Raw genomic sequence first — 17,089 nt, 5'->3', positions numbered from 1 at the left:
GTCCCCTGCAAAATGACTTGCGCATTGTCGCGGAAAGAGGGAAGAAATTTCGCACATCATTTTGGTCTGTAAGTCAGAAATCGAGTTTCAAGGAAATTGCATAGACATGACATATATTTGCTAGTGGCCTTTTAGCCTACACAGTAAATACTACTTTCAATTTTTAACTATTTGTACAGAATGGGTCGTTCTTTTCTTTAACCAGTTGTTATCTGATTTATTCATAGCAGAATGTAACGTGGGCTAGAATTTCTATCAGGCCCCAGTACTGACGCCTACAAAATGAATCCAATATGGCATTCTAAGCCCACAATTTCAACGTTTTGTTGTCCTGGCGGACAAGGATGCAGGGGGCAATTTATAGCTGAATTCAGCAAAAACGTCCAATGTTTTTTCTTTTTAAAAGGCTAATTGAATTGATGTGCACAGATATTGGGAGTTCTAAAAAGGTTGGAAACATTAATTTATCGCCACATCACAAATCTATATTCATTACTCTTAACGTCCCCTTGGTTGTCTAACGGTGGCGCTAAATTTCTTCCTATCTCAATCCATGCAAAACAAACTTGTCAATGTTATTAAAGAATCAAGCGTTTTATATCATATTTTTGCCAAAAATCTCGTACACATAGGAACAACCAAAAACTAATCTTATTCGTGAGTTGTATGAAATAGCAAGGCATCTCAGAGCGCTATGCGTAGGATTCAATTTTAACATAACCCGAATCGATGCCTGCAAATGGATTTTACCAATAACGTTCTTTCAGAATGCCTCTAGCAATCCATTCAGCTTCTATAGGCTCAAAAAGTACTTCGGCTTCTCACTACATAATATAGTTGCAAGATAACTACCGGTCCCCAAAACAAAAGCCCCTCAACAAAGGTCCCATCATTCATGACAAACCCCTTTACAAGACAGGTTAATTACATATCATTTAATCTGTACTAACTCACACCATCATTAGTTAGCGAGTAAAAAGAACACTAGAAACAGTAACATCAAGGTCTGGTACTAAGACTAAGGTTTAGCTTCTCTCCGTATTTAATGCAGCTGCTACGATGATACGGGGTTAAGCAGAGTCAACTATCCAATGGATAATCATTACCAGACAGGCTCAGATAAGGATCAAAGTCGTTGACAAGATGTCAACCATTGATGATTGACTTGTAATGATCAGCTATAGCTTCATATATGGCGCCTTCCTCAATAAGATTTTTTATGGATAACCTGCAAAACCAGAACCTGCGTCAACATAGTCCTGCTAAGCAACATGAGAAGGGGAAGGAGGGAGGATAAGTAGACAGACATGAGCTTATCCAAAGGAAGTCCAAGATGCTGTGCAATAAGATCCCGAGAGACACCCTCCTCTTTTGCCCTGAAGCAACAGAAAGATAAAGTTGAGTAATGGACCAAGTTTTGCAAGTGAAAATTTTAACAAAAACTATATGTGCATAATAGGATAATAACACAGAATATAATGATAAGGAAATTTTGAACGCTATAAAATGTCACAACCGTATGCACCATAGGAAGCACTGGAGGGCACACTTCAATTTTGAGCAAAGCTTATGCAGATCAAACTTGCAATATATGATAAAATGTATTGCCTCACAGCTTACTTCTAATTCTTGTCTAACCCGATGTAATTCTCATGAGTTGATATTATATGCCATTGTCATTTTTCTTTTCGAAAGGAAGATTTAAATTATTTTTAAGCAGTCACACGGAAAAGCCTACAATCTAGAGATTAGTCTTTTTGTTCTCTCTCTTTTTTTTCTTTTCTTTTTTACCATAATAAGAAACAAAATCAAGGATAAATCCATCCACCCAGGATGCACCAGAGTTGGCCACATGTTCCATAAGATTAACTACTAAACATACACAAATCACATTCTAGAATTACCTGTTCGAGGGAAGATGCAAGATATCCAAGACCATATCTTCAACACTTTTCTGACCATTGTTGTGCTGACCAGAGAACTAGGAAGGACAAAAAAAAAAAAAAAAGATTACACCAAATAAGATATTAATAAAGTGGTCAAAAATAAACTTATCATTTATAAATAGTCCTCTCACTTGAGTTGAAGGGGCAGCTTGATAACCTCTTGTGGGATTAATAGGTAAGGAATTGTTCATAGATTGCTGATTCGGCACACTATTCTGTCAATTTTATGGTGCACGATAAGATAATTTAAAAATAAAAATAGCGGACAGCACAATCTTGCAAGAATCATATATGCACATTTATGTCATGTCAAACCCAGATATAATTTGCAATATTCTAAACTATTACCCGTATCCTGGTATTATAGAGATGGACGTATATACAATCGATGAAGTGACTTGCAATCTCGTTAAAGTCGCTCAAAGGCCTGGAAACAACACCAGAGCAGATTTCAAAAGTGACAAATACGGAACAAACAAATACAAGCAAATACGATAGGACTTTGCTAATGTGAAAAAACTAGCAATCAACCCATTATAAAAGTATTCATGGAGAATCAATGATAACCCAGGAAATTCATTCAAATAAACCTTTCCATATCAAACAAACGTCAATAACTGGAATTTCGAATGAACCGGGGGGGAAAAAGAACGCATAGAGAAATCTGGGGAAGTGATTCAAATGAAGATTAAACTATTAACAAAATAACAGCTTGATCTCATCGTTTACGCTTATAATAATAGGACTAGTCATCCAAGTCACATAATTTTGTAGACTTCAAGCAGAGGGCAAAGTGACATAAACAAGGTGTATTGATTGGACTATTCATCCTACCCAATTTATTACTGCTGTAAAGAATTGTTCCAAAAAGAAAAAAGGGTAGAAATAGGGAACTAGAGCTGAAACCAATAGACTGGCCAATTGTACAAGAGTCTAATGCATGAAGGGTCAGAGGGTGGTTGAGGAAGCGGCTGGAAGACACTATTTAAGAAGGAAACCTGACATGGGCAAACGGGGAAGAGAACCTTTAAGATAAAAGTTAGGTAGTGAGCTAGACTTTCGAATGCTAGCACTGGTCTTGTGTATTAATTTCTTCTCTTGTTCTGTCTGCTCTTAATAGTGGAGATTGTTCTGCTATGTTACTAATTTCTCGTGCTGAATGAAGGAATCTTGCCAGCTCCTATTTTAGTTTCTGGTTTGCATTTGTGATTGGTCTGGAGGTGTGTAACTGAAGTATGTGCTTGGTCAGTTGCGTTTTACTGAATCTTGTTGGCACTGGAATGTGTCTGTGTGAGACAGTGAATTGGTTTCTGTAACCTGTCCAAGGAGTACTTCTGCTTCAATATCAAATATAAGTGTCTTGCAGTGTTCTTTGTGTTATTCTAGCAGAATTTAGCAAGGTTCCTATTGTATGCATTTCTCAAAACCCAACCATCTTCACTATAGGCTGGCACTCTGACGGTAATACATATAGAAGAAAATAAAAAAATATTGAACTGCTAAACTTGAATAACTAGACTTGATATTAATGACACACCTAAAAGAGAATACGTTTAAGGTCCTTTTTCCCTGAAAACCTTTCAAGTGTCCATGTAAGCGCACATACATTCCATCCCTGAAACCAAAAAAAGAAAAGGAGTTACTATATTTCATGGAACGAAATAAACGATACGTTCAAAAAGAGTTGGCTACTAGAAACATTAACTTTATAAACCATCTCACTGCAGAATGGCAAATAATGTTTGGACACGTAATGTTCTGAAATTCTGATTAGCAAGAAAATTACCAACTCATAAATCCATATTCTTTGTGTCAAGTTACAACGCTAGAAAGTTTGATCGCAATGATCACATAACCGAGAAAAGTTTTTGTTTAAAGAGAAGAGTAATGAAAGAAATTATAAGGTTATGAAACTAAGAAATCATTAAAAAATAAATCACCAAGCGAATACAGCACTAGACATAAGCAGCAAAATTACCTGAGACCCTCCGCTTCATTGGTGTCTACATCTTCCTGGAGCCTGCAGATGCAAAATTACCTGTCACTGTGAACATGTAAAAGACCAGAAAAAGTAAACTCAAAAAAAAAAAAAAGGCAAAACACCAACAAATAAAAAAGAAGAAGGAATTCACCATTTACTGCACTCAATTCTTCCAGTCCCATCATCTAGTACAAATGTAACATCAGTAATCCTTCCAGCTTTGTTGCACACCCTTCCTACAAGAGTGACCTAGATACGATTTTAACTCAAACTATCAGAACAAGAGAAAAGAAGACCACAGCCAATGCAATTCAAAAAAACTCACATTATTCACATCCACGCCGTCGATAATCATATTAGACTTATCATCACTTGACTGAAAAGCATCATTTATCTGCTTGACCGTCAGAGGAAGCAATGATTGAGCATCACGATTCTGCAAAAGCGAAGTATTAAGTCGGTTCAGAAGTTAACTTACAACAGTAACAAAGATAACTCAGCCTATAATTTTCACCAATATTCCAATATATAATCAAGCCAAAACGCAGCAAAATTACGTGGTTGCTAATTGCTCGGAGAAATTTAAAATAAATAAAAATAAAAAGAATAGAGTGAATCAACTATCGCAGTTCAGTTATTAGCAAACCAAAGCACTAATCGCACTTGCTAGAACATAAAATGAGAGAGCGAGAGAGAGAGAGAGAGGTATGCGAAAGATATGGACCTTGGAATAGGAGAAGGAAGGTTCATGGCCTTGAGTTGCCTGAGACGGCATAAAGCCACCACCGGAGAAGGCTGCGGCGCCGTCGAACTCGCTCGAATGCATGCTTGTTCTCGCTCTGCGTGCAGTTCAGAAATCTTAACCCTAATAGCAGAGAGCAGCGAAACAGAACGCACTATTCCAGAGATTTGAAACTGAAATTCTGCAGAGCATCTATGACTGGCGTGGTTTCAAATTTTCCGGTACGAAAATGAATTAGTTTCGCGCCATTCTTCTTCCACTATCCTCTGGGCTCTAGCCTGAACTTGCCCCGCTTGGTCTTACATTTTCGTCTCTCTTATTTGGTTGAATTTTTTTTTTTCAAAAAGGATTAAAAAATTAAAATGAGTTTTTTGTTTTGGTGTTTTTATTACAGTGGTACAAGTAATATGCATATTGATATTTTGAATCCTCTTATTGTAAGCTCAAATTCTTTAAATTAACTTTTTATTTTATAGTATTTTATTTTAGCCTTAATTCTGAATCAATTAAACTCAATCTCTAATATAATTTATATATATTGTTATCATATTTTACTTTTTTCTTTTTATTTCAAATTTTATAACTTTCACCTTATTTTTTTTTAACTTAGCTCCCACATCATTGTCATTGTTTCTATTATATTTATTTTCTTTTTATGGCAAATTCTAACTCAGTTAAAAGTTAAAACTATAGGCTACTTTAGAAAAAATATGAAACTATTTTAATGACAAAAATGGTCATACTGAATAGTTGATGCTCGTATCACAGATTTATGAGGTGGAAATAAAACTAGCAAGTACACCCTTAATTAAATATTTCCTTTCAACCTTTCAAAACTAGCTCTTCTGAACGTTTCTAAGCAATTTCACTTGAATTTTTTTTTTGTGAATTTTTTTAATAAAGCTAAACAAGTTAATCATAAAAAGCATTTTAATTAGCGCAGTTTAAATGGCCAATGACCAGTTAAGAACCATTAATATTTGGTTAACTCAGCACAAATAAGTGTCATGGCCATCTTTATAAAAATATATATATTAATTTTTCATTTTTTAACAAGTGATAACTTAATTTTCATGAATCAAAATCCCTGAATTTCAACACAATAAAGTGTGAAAAGACCTTAGTCTTGGGATTTGCATGATGATCTGGATATTGAGAATATTTCAACACTAGAACCCATCTTTCAAATATATATGTGTGTGTAGTGAGCCCCCCAATATACAGTGCAAGAAATAAATTCAATTAGATTTGTAATCCAAATCTGATGAGTTATGTAACTGAATTTTGATTAAAAAAATAAAAATAATTAAAAAGTAGTACATTTATCAAAATCAAATACTAATACAGTATGGATTTTTTTTTCCCAGATAACCTAAGAAACATTATAAACCGAAAAAGATAAAAAAAATTAATGATAAATAAAAAAGATAAAATAAGCATTCAATCATTTATTGTCTATGCGCTATGACACCACCTTACTGGATTCTCGAGCTAGAAGTAGAAATAAGCCAAGCGACTTGCCAAGGACCTATAACTTGGCTTGCATTTGGCTTGACCTGTTTGGCGAAAGAAGCAGGCTCAGATTTGTTTGAAGGTGTGTTTAACTTAATAAACTAGGTTTAGACTCTCTGAAAAGCCTATTAAGTTTGTTAGATCAGCCTAGGCTTGTTATAAATTTATAATTATAATATATGAAAAAATTAATTAATAGTACTATTGTTAATATGCTCTTTTAATTTATTTTTTAATTTTAATACATAGTTAATGACTTAATACTTCCTTGGATTTTGAAGTTTAGTTAACAAGTAAAGATAAAAATACAATTTAAAACAATAATATCAATAAATAATGTGATCTTTAAATTTTAAAAATATAAATAGAAAAGAAAAGAAAAATTTGTTCCAAGAATAATAAATTAATTGACCTATGTGTTATATTAATTAAATTATGATTCCCTCTTTATTTATTGTAAACTTAATAGTTTTTTCTCTTTATTTATTTGCCTTGATTTTAATTTTCATTTTGTACTTCAACGTACTCTTATTCATAATTTTAACATATAATTATAACTAGTTTTTAATAATATTTTTGTAAATTGTAATTAAGATATAAAATAATACTTATGACACTAAAATTTAAATAAAAGACAAGACTAAAAAATTAATTATTATGTACGCTTTTTTAATCTTAACTTTTTTTAAAATATCATTATGTAATTTGAATTTTTTTTAAAATACAAACCTTTTCACAAGCTTCAGGCCAGACCAGGCCTTTATACAGACCAGACTCAAACTGAAAAATAAGCCTATAACAGGTCACAGGCCAGGTTCAGGCTTATAAGCTACAAAACAGGCCTAACCTGTTAAAAGCAAAATTTGACCTATTTCCACCCTTATATGGAGCTTTGCTGTTTCTCCTTCCCAAAGCAAAGGTTTCTGAAAGGTTGTTCATGTTTTTTGTTTTTTTATTCCCAAAACAATTTTATAAAATTGTTTTTTAAAACAAGTATTGAGAATAAAAAAAATATGTTTACATAGTTATTTTAAAAATATCACACTTGAAATAAAAAAAATATAAAAAATCATATTTGACAAGTGGTGACCATCACCAGTGATGATATGTGGCGAGCGGTCAGTAAAAAAAGAAAAAGATTTCTTTAATTTTTTAAAACAAAAAATAAAACAATATAAATACCAAAAGAATCTAAAAATTGTCTTGGGTCTTATTTTTTAAAAACATTTTGCTGTTTTACCAAAAAAAAAAACATATTGCTGTTTTTTTAAAACAATCAACTAAAAACAAATTATCAAACAAATATTTTTGTTTTTTTGTTTTTAAAAATGAAAAACGGTTTTGAAAATGTGGGGATCCTAACGACAATATAGATATTTATTTGACTCTTAAAATCTCTTAAACAATAATACAAATTATGCAATGGCAAAATAAGGAATTAAAAAGAAAAGAACTACTAAAGAATTACTAATTAATCTTCTGTCGCTTCCTCCTTCTAACATAAGTCTGCATGTTCTTCTTCTCAACTTCTCTACCTACGAAAACAGAGAAGCAAAACTGTTAACCTTGAAATCTTTCTAAAGAACAAGGTAACTAAAATTAACAATAATCTATTAACTCTTTTCCCTCCTTGAAACAAAAACTTTAATCGAATTTAACTCTTAAAAATTGTGCGAAATAAGATAGTTTCAAGAAGCTAATAATACTTGGTAATGGTGGATGCTCTATCTGTTCATCAAATGACTCGTCGTATTTTAAGTAGATTGTTGTCCTTTTCACAGTGAATCCATTACCAAAAACTACCATCACCTCCACTTGGTCATCTGAGTCTAGATTTGATATTATTTTCTTCCACTCAGCTTCTTCAAATGAAGTCAGTGAATCTTGCCTGTAGCACAGAGTGGTTGTCTTTGTATAATTTATGATCATTACACTAACACAAGATTCACATGCCTTCTTACTCAAATCACTTGAAGGGAAATATGCACAGCAAATAATCATCCCTTTCAAATCATGACCGCTAATCCGAGGCACTTTAAACTTCACAGAAGCTCTTTCACCCTTAAAACATTGCCAATAGGGGTAATTGTCGCCAGGAAGGACATATGCATCACTATAATTCCTGGGAGTCAATCCCTGGTTGATAACACAAGTAGCAACTTAGTTCAACTATATAGCAAGGCAAGCAGAAAGGTCATTTCCAATGTTATTAAAGAATTGCATATAATAGGAATGAATATTCTTTTAAACCAAAAAATAAAGAAAGAAAAAAGACGAATGAAAAAGAGAACCTGTGAGATATTCTCCAGAAGAGTAGCAGTGACTTGGTCATTCTTTCCAATTTGAATTAGAAGATGCCTCAAAAAATTTTCTGATCTTGAGATGTGAACCTGACTATGATGACAAGTTAACACAGAAGATTCAATCTCAAAAATTTTTGAAGTATTTGGTATTGTTGCCATGTCCATGCAAATTCTGGCATGAAAGGATTCCCAAATTTTTGCAGCACCTCGAATTACTTCAGGGTCATTCTCTGATATGATTCCCAACAAAAGGCTTCGTAGCTTTGCGAGGTTATTATAGACAGATGAAGGACTAGGGACATTGCTATTCAATATATCCAAGGAAATTGGCATGCCCACATATGATGGAATAAGAGATAAAGGATTATTAACTGGGGACATCCGTGACCAAATGAGAGAAGGAAACACATCACGTGATAATCCCCTGTAGCCACAAAGAGATATATATCCAACACTTTTTAGCCTCACTAAAGATAAAGGCACTTCTGTTATTGCAGTGTTATCAGCAATCAGAGTTGTCAAGGAATCCATTTGCTCTATATCTTCTTCTAATTTTTCAATCCTCGCACAACCAGACAGAATAAGAGTTTTCAGTGATTTTAAATTATAAATACTTCTTGGGAGAGTGCGAAGGCTAGTACAATCCTTCAAATTTATTAAAATGAGTTTATTGGCATGACTGATGGTAGGATGAACCTTGGACAAATTTGGACAATTTTTAAGAATCAACTTTTCAAGATTCGGTAGTTTTGAGAAGTCAGGAGTCTGCACCAAAAAAAGGGAGTGACTCAAATTAAGGATTTTTAGCCTCTCCAATAACTGCAAGAAAAGAAAATTCAAGGGAAAATTAGTGAATAAACCCATAAATAAAGTAAATCAACAACCATCAATTTTGGTATCACTATTAAAGGCTAATTCTAAAGCCTAGCATTAGAGTAAAAATAAGTGTGCATGCACTTAATGCTTGGCAGGTCTCATAAAAATAGCGTTTTACATCTTGTAAAAGAATGAACCAATCAGAAAACGGTAAGTAAAACATTGAGTGCTACTTCTTTATTTTATGGGTTTATAATACAATTTGGTAGACAGTAACATGATTTTGACATGCCAGTAACGAGTTTGATCAACTTCTATAAACTTTGATTAACCGCTTTGTAAAATTTTCCATCTCAGAAAAAAGAATGATCTCCAAAACACTACACTTGGAATGATAGCTTTAATTAGCTAGATATAAAGTCCCGACAGCGAAAAAATAAGTAGTTATGATGGTGGAAAGGCTTCTATCTATAGCAACGAATATAAATAAGAAAGTAAATTGAAGAAAAATTCAGCAGCTATATTCAAGATTGGTGATGAAAGTAGCTTCATCCAAAGCTATTATAAGAAAAGTCTTAAATAAAGACCCATCTAGAAGTTATGCAGTGAAATAAAATCTAATGACTAATACTTTCTTCCTGATGCCAAAAAAGTATACATACCTGGGGCTCCCTCCAAACTTGTTTAAGGCTACTGTACTTCAACTCAATAGAAACTAAATTTTTCTGATAAAAGTTGGCAGGGATGTATTTCAAAGGAAAGCCAAGCCAATAAAGCCATCTGAGATCTCTGCTCATGTATTTAAAGTCTCCATCAAGTTCCACATTACCAAGGCGGAGTAATCTAAGTGTCTTCATCTGCTTAAACGCCTTGGTAGAAAAATAATCTCTATCAGTTTGTGACAAACTCAAAGCTAGCCCCTCGACAAATTCTGTACCCTGCAAATAAAAAGCATATAAAATTTGAAGTGCGTACCTCTGTTATTCCTTTACTGAAGGGCAAAACGTAAACCTGTCACAAGCAAGTTTCTAGAGCAAGTGACACAACAATGAGTTTTAAAAATACATAATTTCTGCCCCAGGAGTGAAATTAACTATAAATATACCTACATGCTCAATTCATTCATGTTCAATTGGCTTTCCATGCCATTTTACTTTTTCGAAAGAATGATGAATATAGGATAGGAAAGTCCTTACAGTATGCTTTGATAATACATCAAATGCATCTTCATGGAACCATAACCTACTACGCTTTCCAAGCTCCTTTGGTGATTGTTCTCGGATGATCTCTCTCCCCATATCTCGCAGCAAATCATGCATGCCAAGCTTGTTCTTCTCATCAACAGTTACTAGGCTCCGCTCCACAAGGACACTTATTCCAATGTGCGGAAAAAGTCCACTACCATCCAATATCTGCGTGACATCACTCCTATCCATCCCAATAAAGAAGCAAGATATATCAAGGAAGATTTCTTTCACCATATCATCGCTTAAACCATCAAAGCTTATTTTTAGCTTCTTTTGTATCTCATTTTCGGGGATTCTTTTTAGTTTCTCTAGTACACTTCTCCACTCTTCCTCTTCCCTATCAAACAAATAGGAGCCGAGGATTTCAAGGGCTAGTGGTAGTCCTCCAGAATAAGCAACTATATTTCTAGAAAAGTCAACGAATCCCTTTTTAGGACTTGGTTGCTTAAATGCATGCCAACTAAAAAGCTCAATAGATTCTACTTTGTCCATGTTCTTTATTTCATATACATGATCCACTCTAAGGAGTTTGAGCATATGCTTATCTCTAGTAGTGATAATTATTCTGCTTCCTGGACCAAAGCATTCACGACTTCCAAATAAAGCATTTAGTTGTGCAACTTCATTCACATCATCAAGTACAACAAGTGCTCTCTTATGGCAAAGATATTCCTTTAATATGATTTTTCCTGAATCTATGCTAGGTATCACCATCATTGTTGTTCTACAGATTTCTGAAAGAAGCTGTTGCTGTAAGTGTAAGTTACTGGACCATCTTGCTCCCAAACTTCCCTAATGTTTGACAAAAAACTTCTGCTCTCAAATTTTCGACCAATTTCATTATAAATGGCTTTAGCAATGGTTGTTTTACCGATGCCCCCCATCCCCCATATCCCTAGCAGGAGAACATCATTAATTGAATAGCTTTCTGATATTTTAATCAAATCTTTCAAACGAGAGTCCACTCCAACAGGATGGTTAGCAATAACAAGTCTTTCTTGTCCAATATTTTACAAACATGCTTAACGATGTTCTTGATATCCTCACTTTCATCCCTGAATTACAATCAAATATAACATAACATGAGCACCAATAACATATGCATGAGTAGAAAAAATTTGTCAAGCTATTAAAGGAAACATGCATCAGAGTTAGAACATGCATTATGAATAATCTACATAGAAACCATATTGGAAACTATGACACCGCAATACCCTTGGAACTAGAAGTGTCATTATCAAACCTTAAGTAGCAAAACTAAAAAGACAATATCGAATGAAAGTTTACCATATAATTTAAAAATTAACAGCTTTGACATGATTAGAGACAAATATATTTCAAAGACCACGCGTTTAGATAAAGTTGAAAATTTACACAACAGAACACTGAATCAGGCCTACATGGAAAAACTTCCGAAACACTTAAAAACAATTGAACTCAAAGGAAGAGGGGCCACCAAAAAAACAAAAAAAAGGAAATCATAAGAGAAAACTCCCTCCCTTGAACACACTAAGAGTTATTTTCAACAAAGCCACTTTCAGTCTGCCAAATATGGTCAAAATACTTTCTCTCACCTTCTCCCTTTTTTAAACTAACTTTTCCATGGACCAATTACCAAACGCACCTTAAATTTATAGGGAACAAATTGAATGGAGTAATTTGTCCTGAACTAAAAATACATTTTATCTCTTGCTTTTACCGGTGAAGGCATTTGCAATACCTTAACAATTAATTAAAAGCGTCATAAGAATAAAAGACATGTCAATTTGACCAACTTCAAAGCAATAATTTAAAAGAAAACATAACATCACTTGTGCTTGTTAAATCGCCATACTTGGGAAAAAAATGTAAAACAAATTTTTGGCTAACTAATAATACACTCAATATTTGACTTCAAAACTTTCAGTCGCTTGTGAGAATTCCACCCCAGCAAATTGTATGTATGTATATATATGTATGTATGCATGCATATATGCAATATTACTTGCAAAAAATTACAAGTGACTACTTGGTGCACGTTGCAGCAAGAATCTACTGTGTATGTTTGTTTAGGCTCAGCAAAATTGAAAAGAAAGAAAAAAAATGAAATATTTGAAAATTACTTGGAGTTGAGCACAACAAACCCTGCAATGCCCCCAGCTTCACGGAGATCTGTCCTCCACCTCGACACTTCATCTTCTGTGGGTGAACTTCTTTGTATAAGCTCACGAAATGCATCTCCAAAACTGGAGCTTTGATTACGAACTTGGGACGGATCTACGCCATAGAACACAGGCAGAGCTACCCGACCCTGTGCTCTGTGAAGCTCCATGATTTTTGAGAGCTCGTTGAGGCACCATCTAGAACCAGCATAATCTTTGGAGAAGATAATGATCGAAATTGTAGAACATTCAATTCCAAGCGGCAATTCGACTGAGATACTATTACCCCTAGGAAGGTTTGCATCATCTTTGAAAACAACAATTCCAGCATTGCTCAAAAAGGAGTAGAGATGAGAAATGAAAGATGACCGAGTATCTTTCCCTCTGAAACTCAAGAACACATCGTACCGAGCCCTATCACGGACAACACTGAGTAATAATTCAAAAGAAATATTAGTTAGATATTTTAAAATATTTTTCTAACACAATCTAATATTTTAAAATAATTTTAATACTACCTCCGGTCCTCATTATAAGAGCCAGTTGACTAATTTGAGGAGATTAAGGAAGTAAGTTGAGTTAGTTATTTATCCTAAATAGGTGTTGTCTTTCTTAAAATATCTTTGCTAATCAAGTGTATTAACTAGAACTATAATTATTAAAAGGATTATTTTGAAAAATTAAGTAAATATGAGAGACAAGTGGATTGGGATCTTATATTTAAGACCAAAATAAAAGTCAAACAGGTTCTTATATTAAGAACCGTATAATTTTATTTAAATATTTTTTATTAGCAACTAACACCTTAAATTTAAAATGTTAAATGAGGGATGTTCACATTTGCCGAACAGGACAAAAAACAAAAAACAGGGACGTGGGCAAGACTTGGAGCATTGTGGCTCAACCTGCCCTGGATATATTTTTAAATTTTTTCCATAATATTAATATATATTGTATACTATTAATACATAATATGGGTACTAATAAATAAATATTTTAGACTGTTAGATGCATAAAAATTATTTTTAAGATACTAATACTATTGGAAAAATACCTTAGACGATAGATGGGGCAAAAATTAGTCTAGGAACTACTCAAAAAAAAAATTTAGGGTATTTTTTTCCCAATGAATTTAGGGTATTAAATGATATTGAACATTGAAATATTTGTTGATGAAGGACACATAACGTAACTAAATCTGAAACACAAATGTAACAGCTGTTATTTATTCACTTAACTCAAAATGGCACCGGTCAGCAAAGTGAGGAAAATAAACATCCAAGTCTAGGAGTAAATTTATATGTCGAACAACAATATTTATACTAAAATAATGTAAATCTAAAGTGGAATAATATTTATATCATTTTTGCCAACATCATTATTTATCATTTAAGCAGTACAAATTCATAATCATTACATGTTTTTAGCAACAATAAACCTCTAAATTTAAATCTTGGAATAAATTTTCATTAAAAATATTTTTTAAAAAAAATGAAAAAATTAATATTTATTTACTTGGCGAAAAATAAAAGCACTAACCCAGCGCTAACCAGAAACTCCTCCAAGCTCATGCTTCCTAATGAATTTGCCCTCTCGTTACTTCCTAATGAATTTGCCTTCTTGTTACTCGCTAACCCGTCTTCAACTAGAAACTCCTCCAAGCTCATTTCGTTATCAGTTTTTGCTGATGATTGAGGCGCCCTCTGGTTTTTCGCTGATGATCCGTGCGGCCTCTCGTTCCTTGCTACCCCAGCTTTTACCAGAAACTCCTCCAAGCTCATCTCGTCATTAATTGCTAATGATTGAGGCGCCCCCTCGGGGCGAGACGTCATATGGTCTTCACTCGTCGGAGAGGATCCCGTCGCCGGCCACCGAGGTGAAGATGCTGGTCGATCCGTACGGTCCATTTTCTGTCACAAGCCACAATGATCAGAAGAAGAAGAAGAAAGAGATAATAAGAAGCTTTTGCTGCTTCTAAATCTCACCTCGCAAGAATTTTCTCAGCAAATGAAGGTGTGATGAAGGCTTGGTGAAAGTAGCCACCCCGCCAGCCGAGTAGGCTTTTCGCCTTTTTCTTAGAAGCCTAGCGAGTTTGGAAAAGGAGCCGATGGAGAAGAACAGGGAATGAATGACGTTTCTTTTGAGACAGAAGGGCAAGGCGAACCACAGGCTCGTGATAACAAATAAAAATTTTTTAAAATACCTGGGTTTGCTTCTCTTAGAAAAAAGATTCATGTGCTAATCAAGTTCAAGCTTGTGACATAACTCAATACATATAAAAATTAATCGTAGAAAATTAAGGTTCATGTACTAATCAAGTTCACATTTTTAATACTCCCCGATCACGTAGGATCTATTAATTGATTTAAATAGATTAAAAATGTTAATTAAATTAGTTAATATGATATATATTTTCTAAAACACAATAATATCTTTTTAATTAATTTCTCCTTTCTCTTCTCTTGATTATTACTAAAAAAATATCAATAAGATTAATTTAAAAATATATAAATATGTAAAATAAATGTATATATAAGACTAATATTAATTTTCTAATTACATTCTATATAATAACCACATGAGTATTTAAAGTCCAAAGTAAGTAGTAGTAACAATACTCTAATAATTGCCCTCACAAAAGTGATAGTGCTCTTTGCTTTTCTCATCTTTATTCCTGTCACGTGATGTAGACATCCACTGTATCATCCCGTCCAAAAAAAATTCCAAAGTGTCATCGCGCTCGTTAAAAAAAATTATGTTGAAGACCATGATTAAATTAAATTATCTTCATGATGGCGCGTAATTGATGCTGATCATCTTTGAATCTCATACTCCCTCTTGTTCTTACTGCAAGAAATTCTCACGTATAAATAAAAAAGACAATTAAAAATCTGTCTTAAATTAATAATTTATTTCAACTTAAATAATAAGAACTTAATTGGAAGTCCTTATAGTTTTTATCTATTTTGAATTAGGTACTTATATACTACCTCCAGTCTAATTATAAGACCCAGTTGACTTATTTGAAGAGATTAAGGAAGTAAGTTAAGTTAGTTATTTATAATAATAAGTGTTTGTTTTTCCTAATATCCTTGCTAATAAGTGTATTGGCTAGAACTATCATTATTAGAAGGACTATCTTGGAAAAAATGTATAATATGAGAGAAAAATAGATTGAGGTCTTATAATTAGGACCAAACAAAGTCAAACTGGGTCTTATATTAAGGACCGGAGGTAGTATTTTTTTATTAAATCCTTTAATTTTTTTTACTGTTAGATTAGTTAATCCTTACTGTTAAATAACTATTAATGCTGTTAAAATCTCCGTTAGGACGTTTGAGACATCTCCTTCGCCATTTAGCCTGACCCGTTTCCGCCAGCTATCTCTTGTCCAGTTGATATCACCTCCACTCTCTTCCGTTCACAGTTTCACACTACCCCACTATCTCTCTCTCCTTTTCGGTGCCAAAAAGTTGAGTCCTTAGCCTGAAATTCTGGCACAGAAGTTTACACCGATGAGGATGTGGATGACTTGACACAACCATGAACTATGCTTTGTGCAACCACTTCGTGCAAATACTCAAACCCTCCTTGTGCTCCTGTCGCGATTTTCAACCTCTTCATCTTATCCAAAAGCGAAGCCCACTTGTGTTTGATGCAGATACAGTTACAGGCTTACCCAATTCACTCACTATGATTCTCTCGTCGGCTTCTTCTGAGAAACCCATGATGGGAACTATGTTGGGGTGTTGTGCTAATGAAGCTGTTTTATCATAGAAAAAACACAAAGTTCTGCGTTGCTCAGAACAAGTCAAGGGTGAATCCTTTTGACTGCTGCGAGCTTGTCTTGGTCTGAGTAATCTTGCGTACACAGTTTCGAGTCAGACCTTGTCGACGATTCTCCGGTGGTTGAAGCCTCTGTTTTGGCGTCGATGTTGCTAGGTATGAACAAGCACAGATTTTTACAGGGAGTGCTTCTTTGGATTCTGCTGCAGTTTCTTTTTGCAGGCAAGGAATAGGATTATGGCGAGGATGACAATGGATATTGACAGACTAAGCAAAGACCAAATCATAATCAATATGGTTAGGAGTAAGAAGATTCATTTTTGTGAATTGTTGAAGAAGAAAAGGAGAGAGAAGGAAAGGAGGTGGAAAATGCAGTGGGTTTGTCAAAGAGGCAAGAAAAGTGGAGTATCCGTATATGAGAGTCTAACAAAAGTTGGTGTGAGATTGAGGCTTTGAATTTGAAGACAAGAACACCACTTGTCTCGGTTCAAAGCACAACAGTGGAGATGTTTCAGACGTCCAAGCAAAATTTTTAACGGCGTTAACAGTCGTTTAACTGCAGGGACTAATGGATCTAACGGTAGAAAGTTGACAAACAAATTTAACAAACTTTTT

At 34.0% G+C, this 17,089-nt stretch overlaps 1 protein-coding gene and 1 pseudogene across 1 annotated transcript; both read right to left on the bottom strand.

Annotated features, from left to right (window-relative positions):
* Positions 1 to 1,058: 1,058 nt before the first annotated feature.
* LOC114717866 (replication protein A 32 kDa subunit B) lies at positions 1,059 to 7,716 on the bottom strand. Its single transcript, XM_028903089.1, has 11 exons — positions 7,650 to 7,716; positions 4,652 to 4,766; positions 4,253 to 4,363; positions 4,079 to 4,176; positions 3,925 to 3,966; positions 3,484 to 3,561; positions 2,295 to 2,373; positions 2,078 to 2,161; positions 1,905 to 1,981; positions 1,308 to 1,376; positions 1,059 to 1,228 (listed from the first exon to the last, which is right to left on the bottom strand). Exons 2-11 carry the CDS (start codon positions 4,751 to 4,753, stop codon positions 1,147 to 1,149), a joined length of 822 nt encoding a protein of 273 aa, XP_028758922.1. The 5' UTR covers positions 4,754 to 4,766; positions 7,650 to 7,716; the 3' UTR covers positions 1,059 to 1,146.
* LOC114717864 (TMV resistance protein N-like) lies at positions 7,541 to 14,338 on the bottom strand (annotated as a pseudogene).
* Positions 14,339 to 17,089: the final 2,751 nt, after the last annotated feature.

This window comes from Neltuma alba, unplaced genomic scaffold (genome assembly GCF_004799145.2).
Source record: "Neltuma alba isolate B1F8T4 unplaced genomic scaffold, ASM479914v2 tig00011780_pilon, whole genome shotgun sequence".
In the NCBI taxonomy this organism is placed as follows: Eukaryota; Viridiplantae; Streptophyta; class Magnoliopsida; order Fabales; family Fabaceae; genus Neltuma; species Neltuma alba.
Note: the sequence above shows the minus strand (reverse complement) of the source record. Positions and strands in the feature narration are given on the sequence as shown.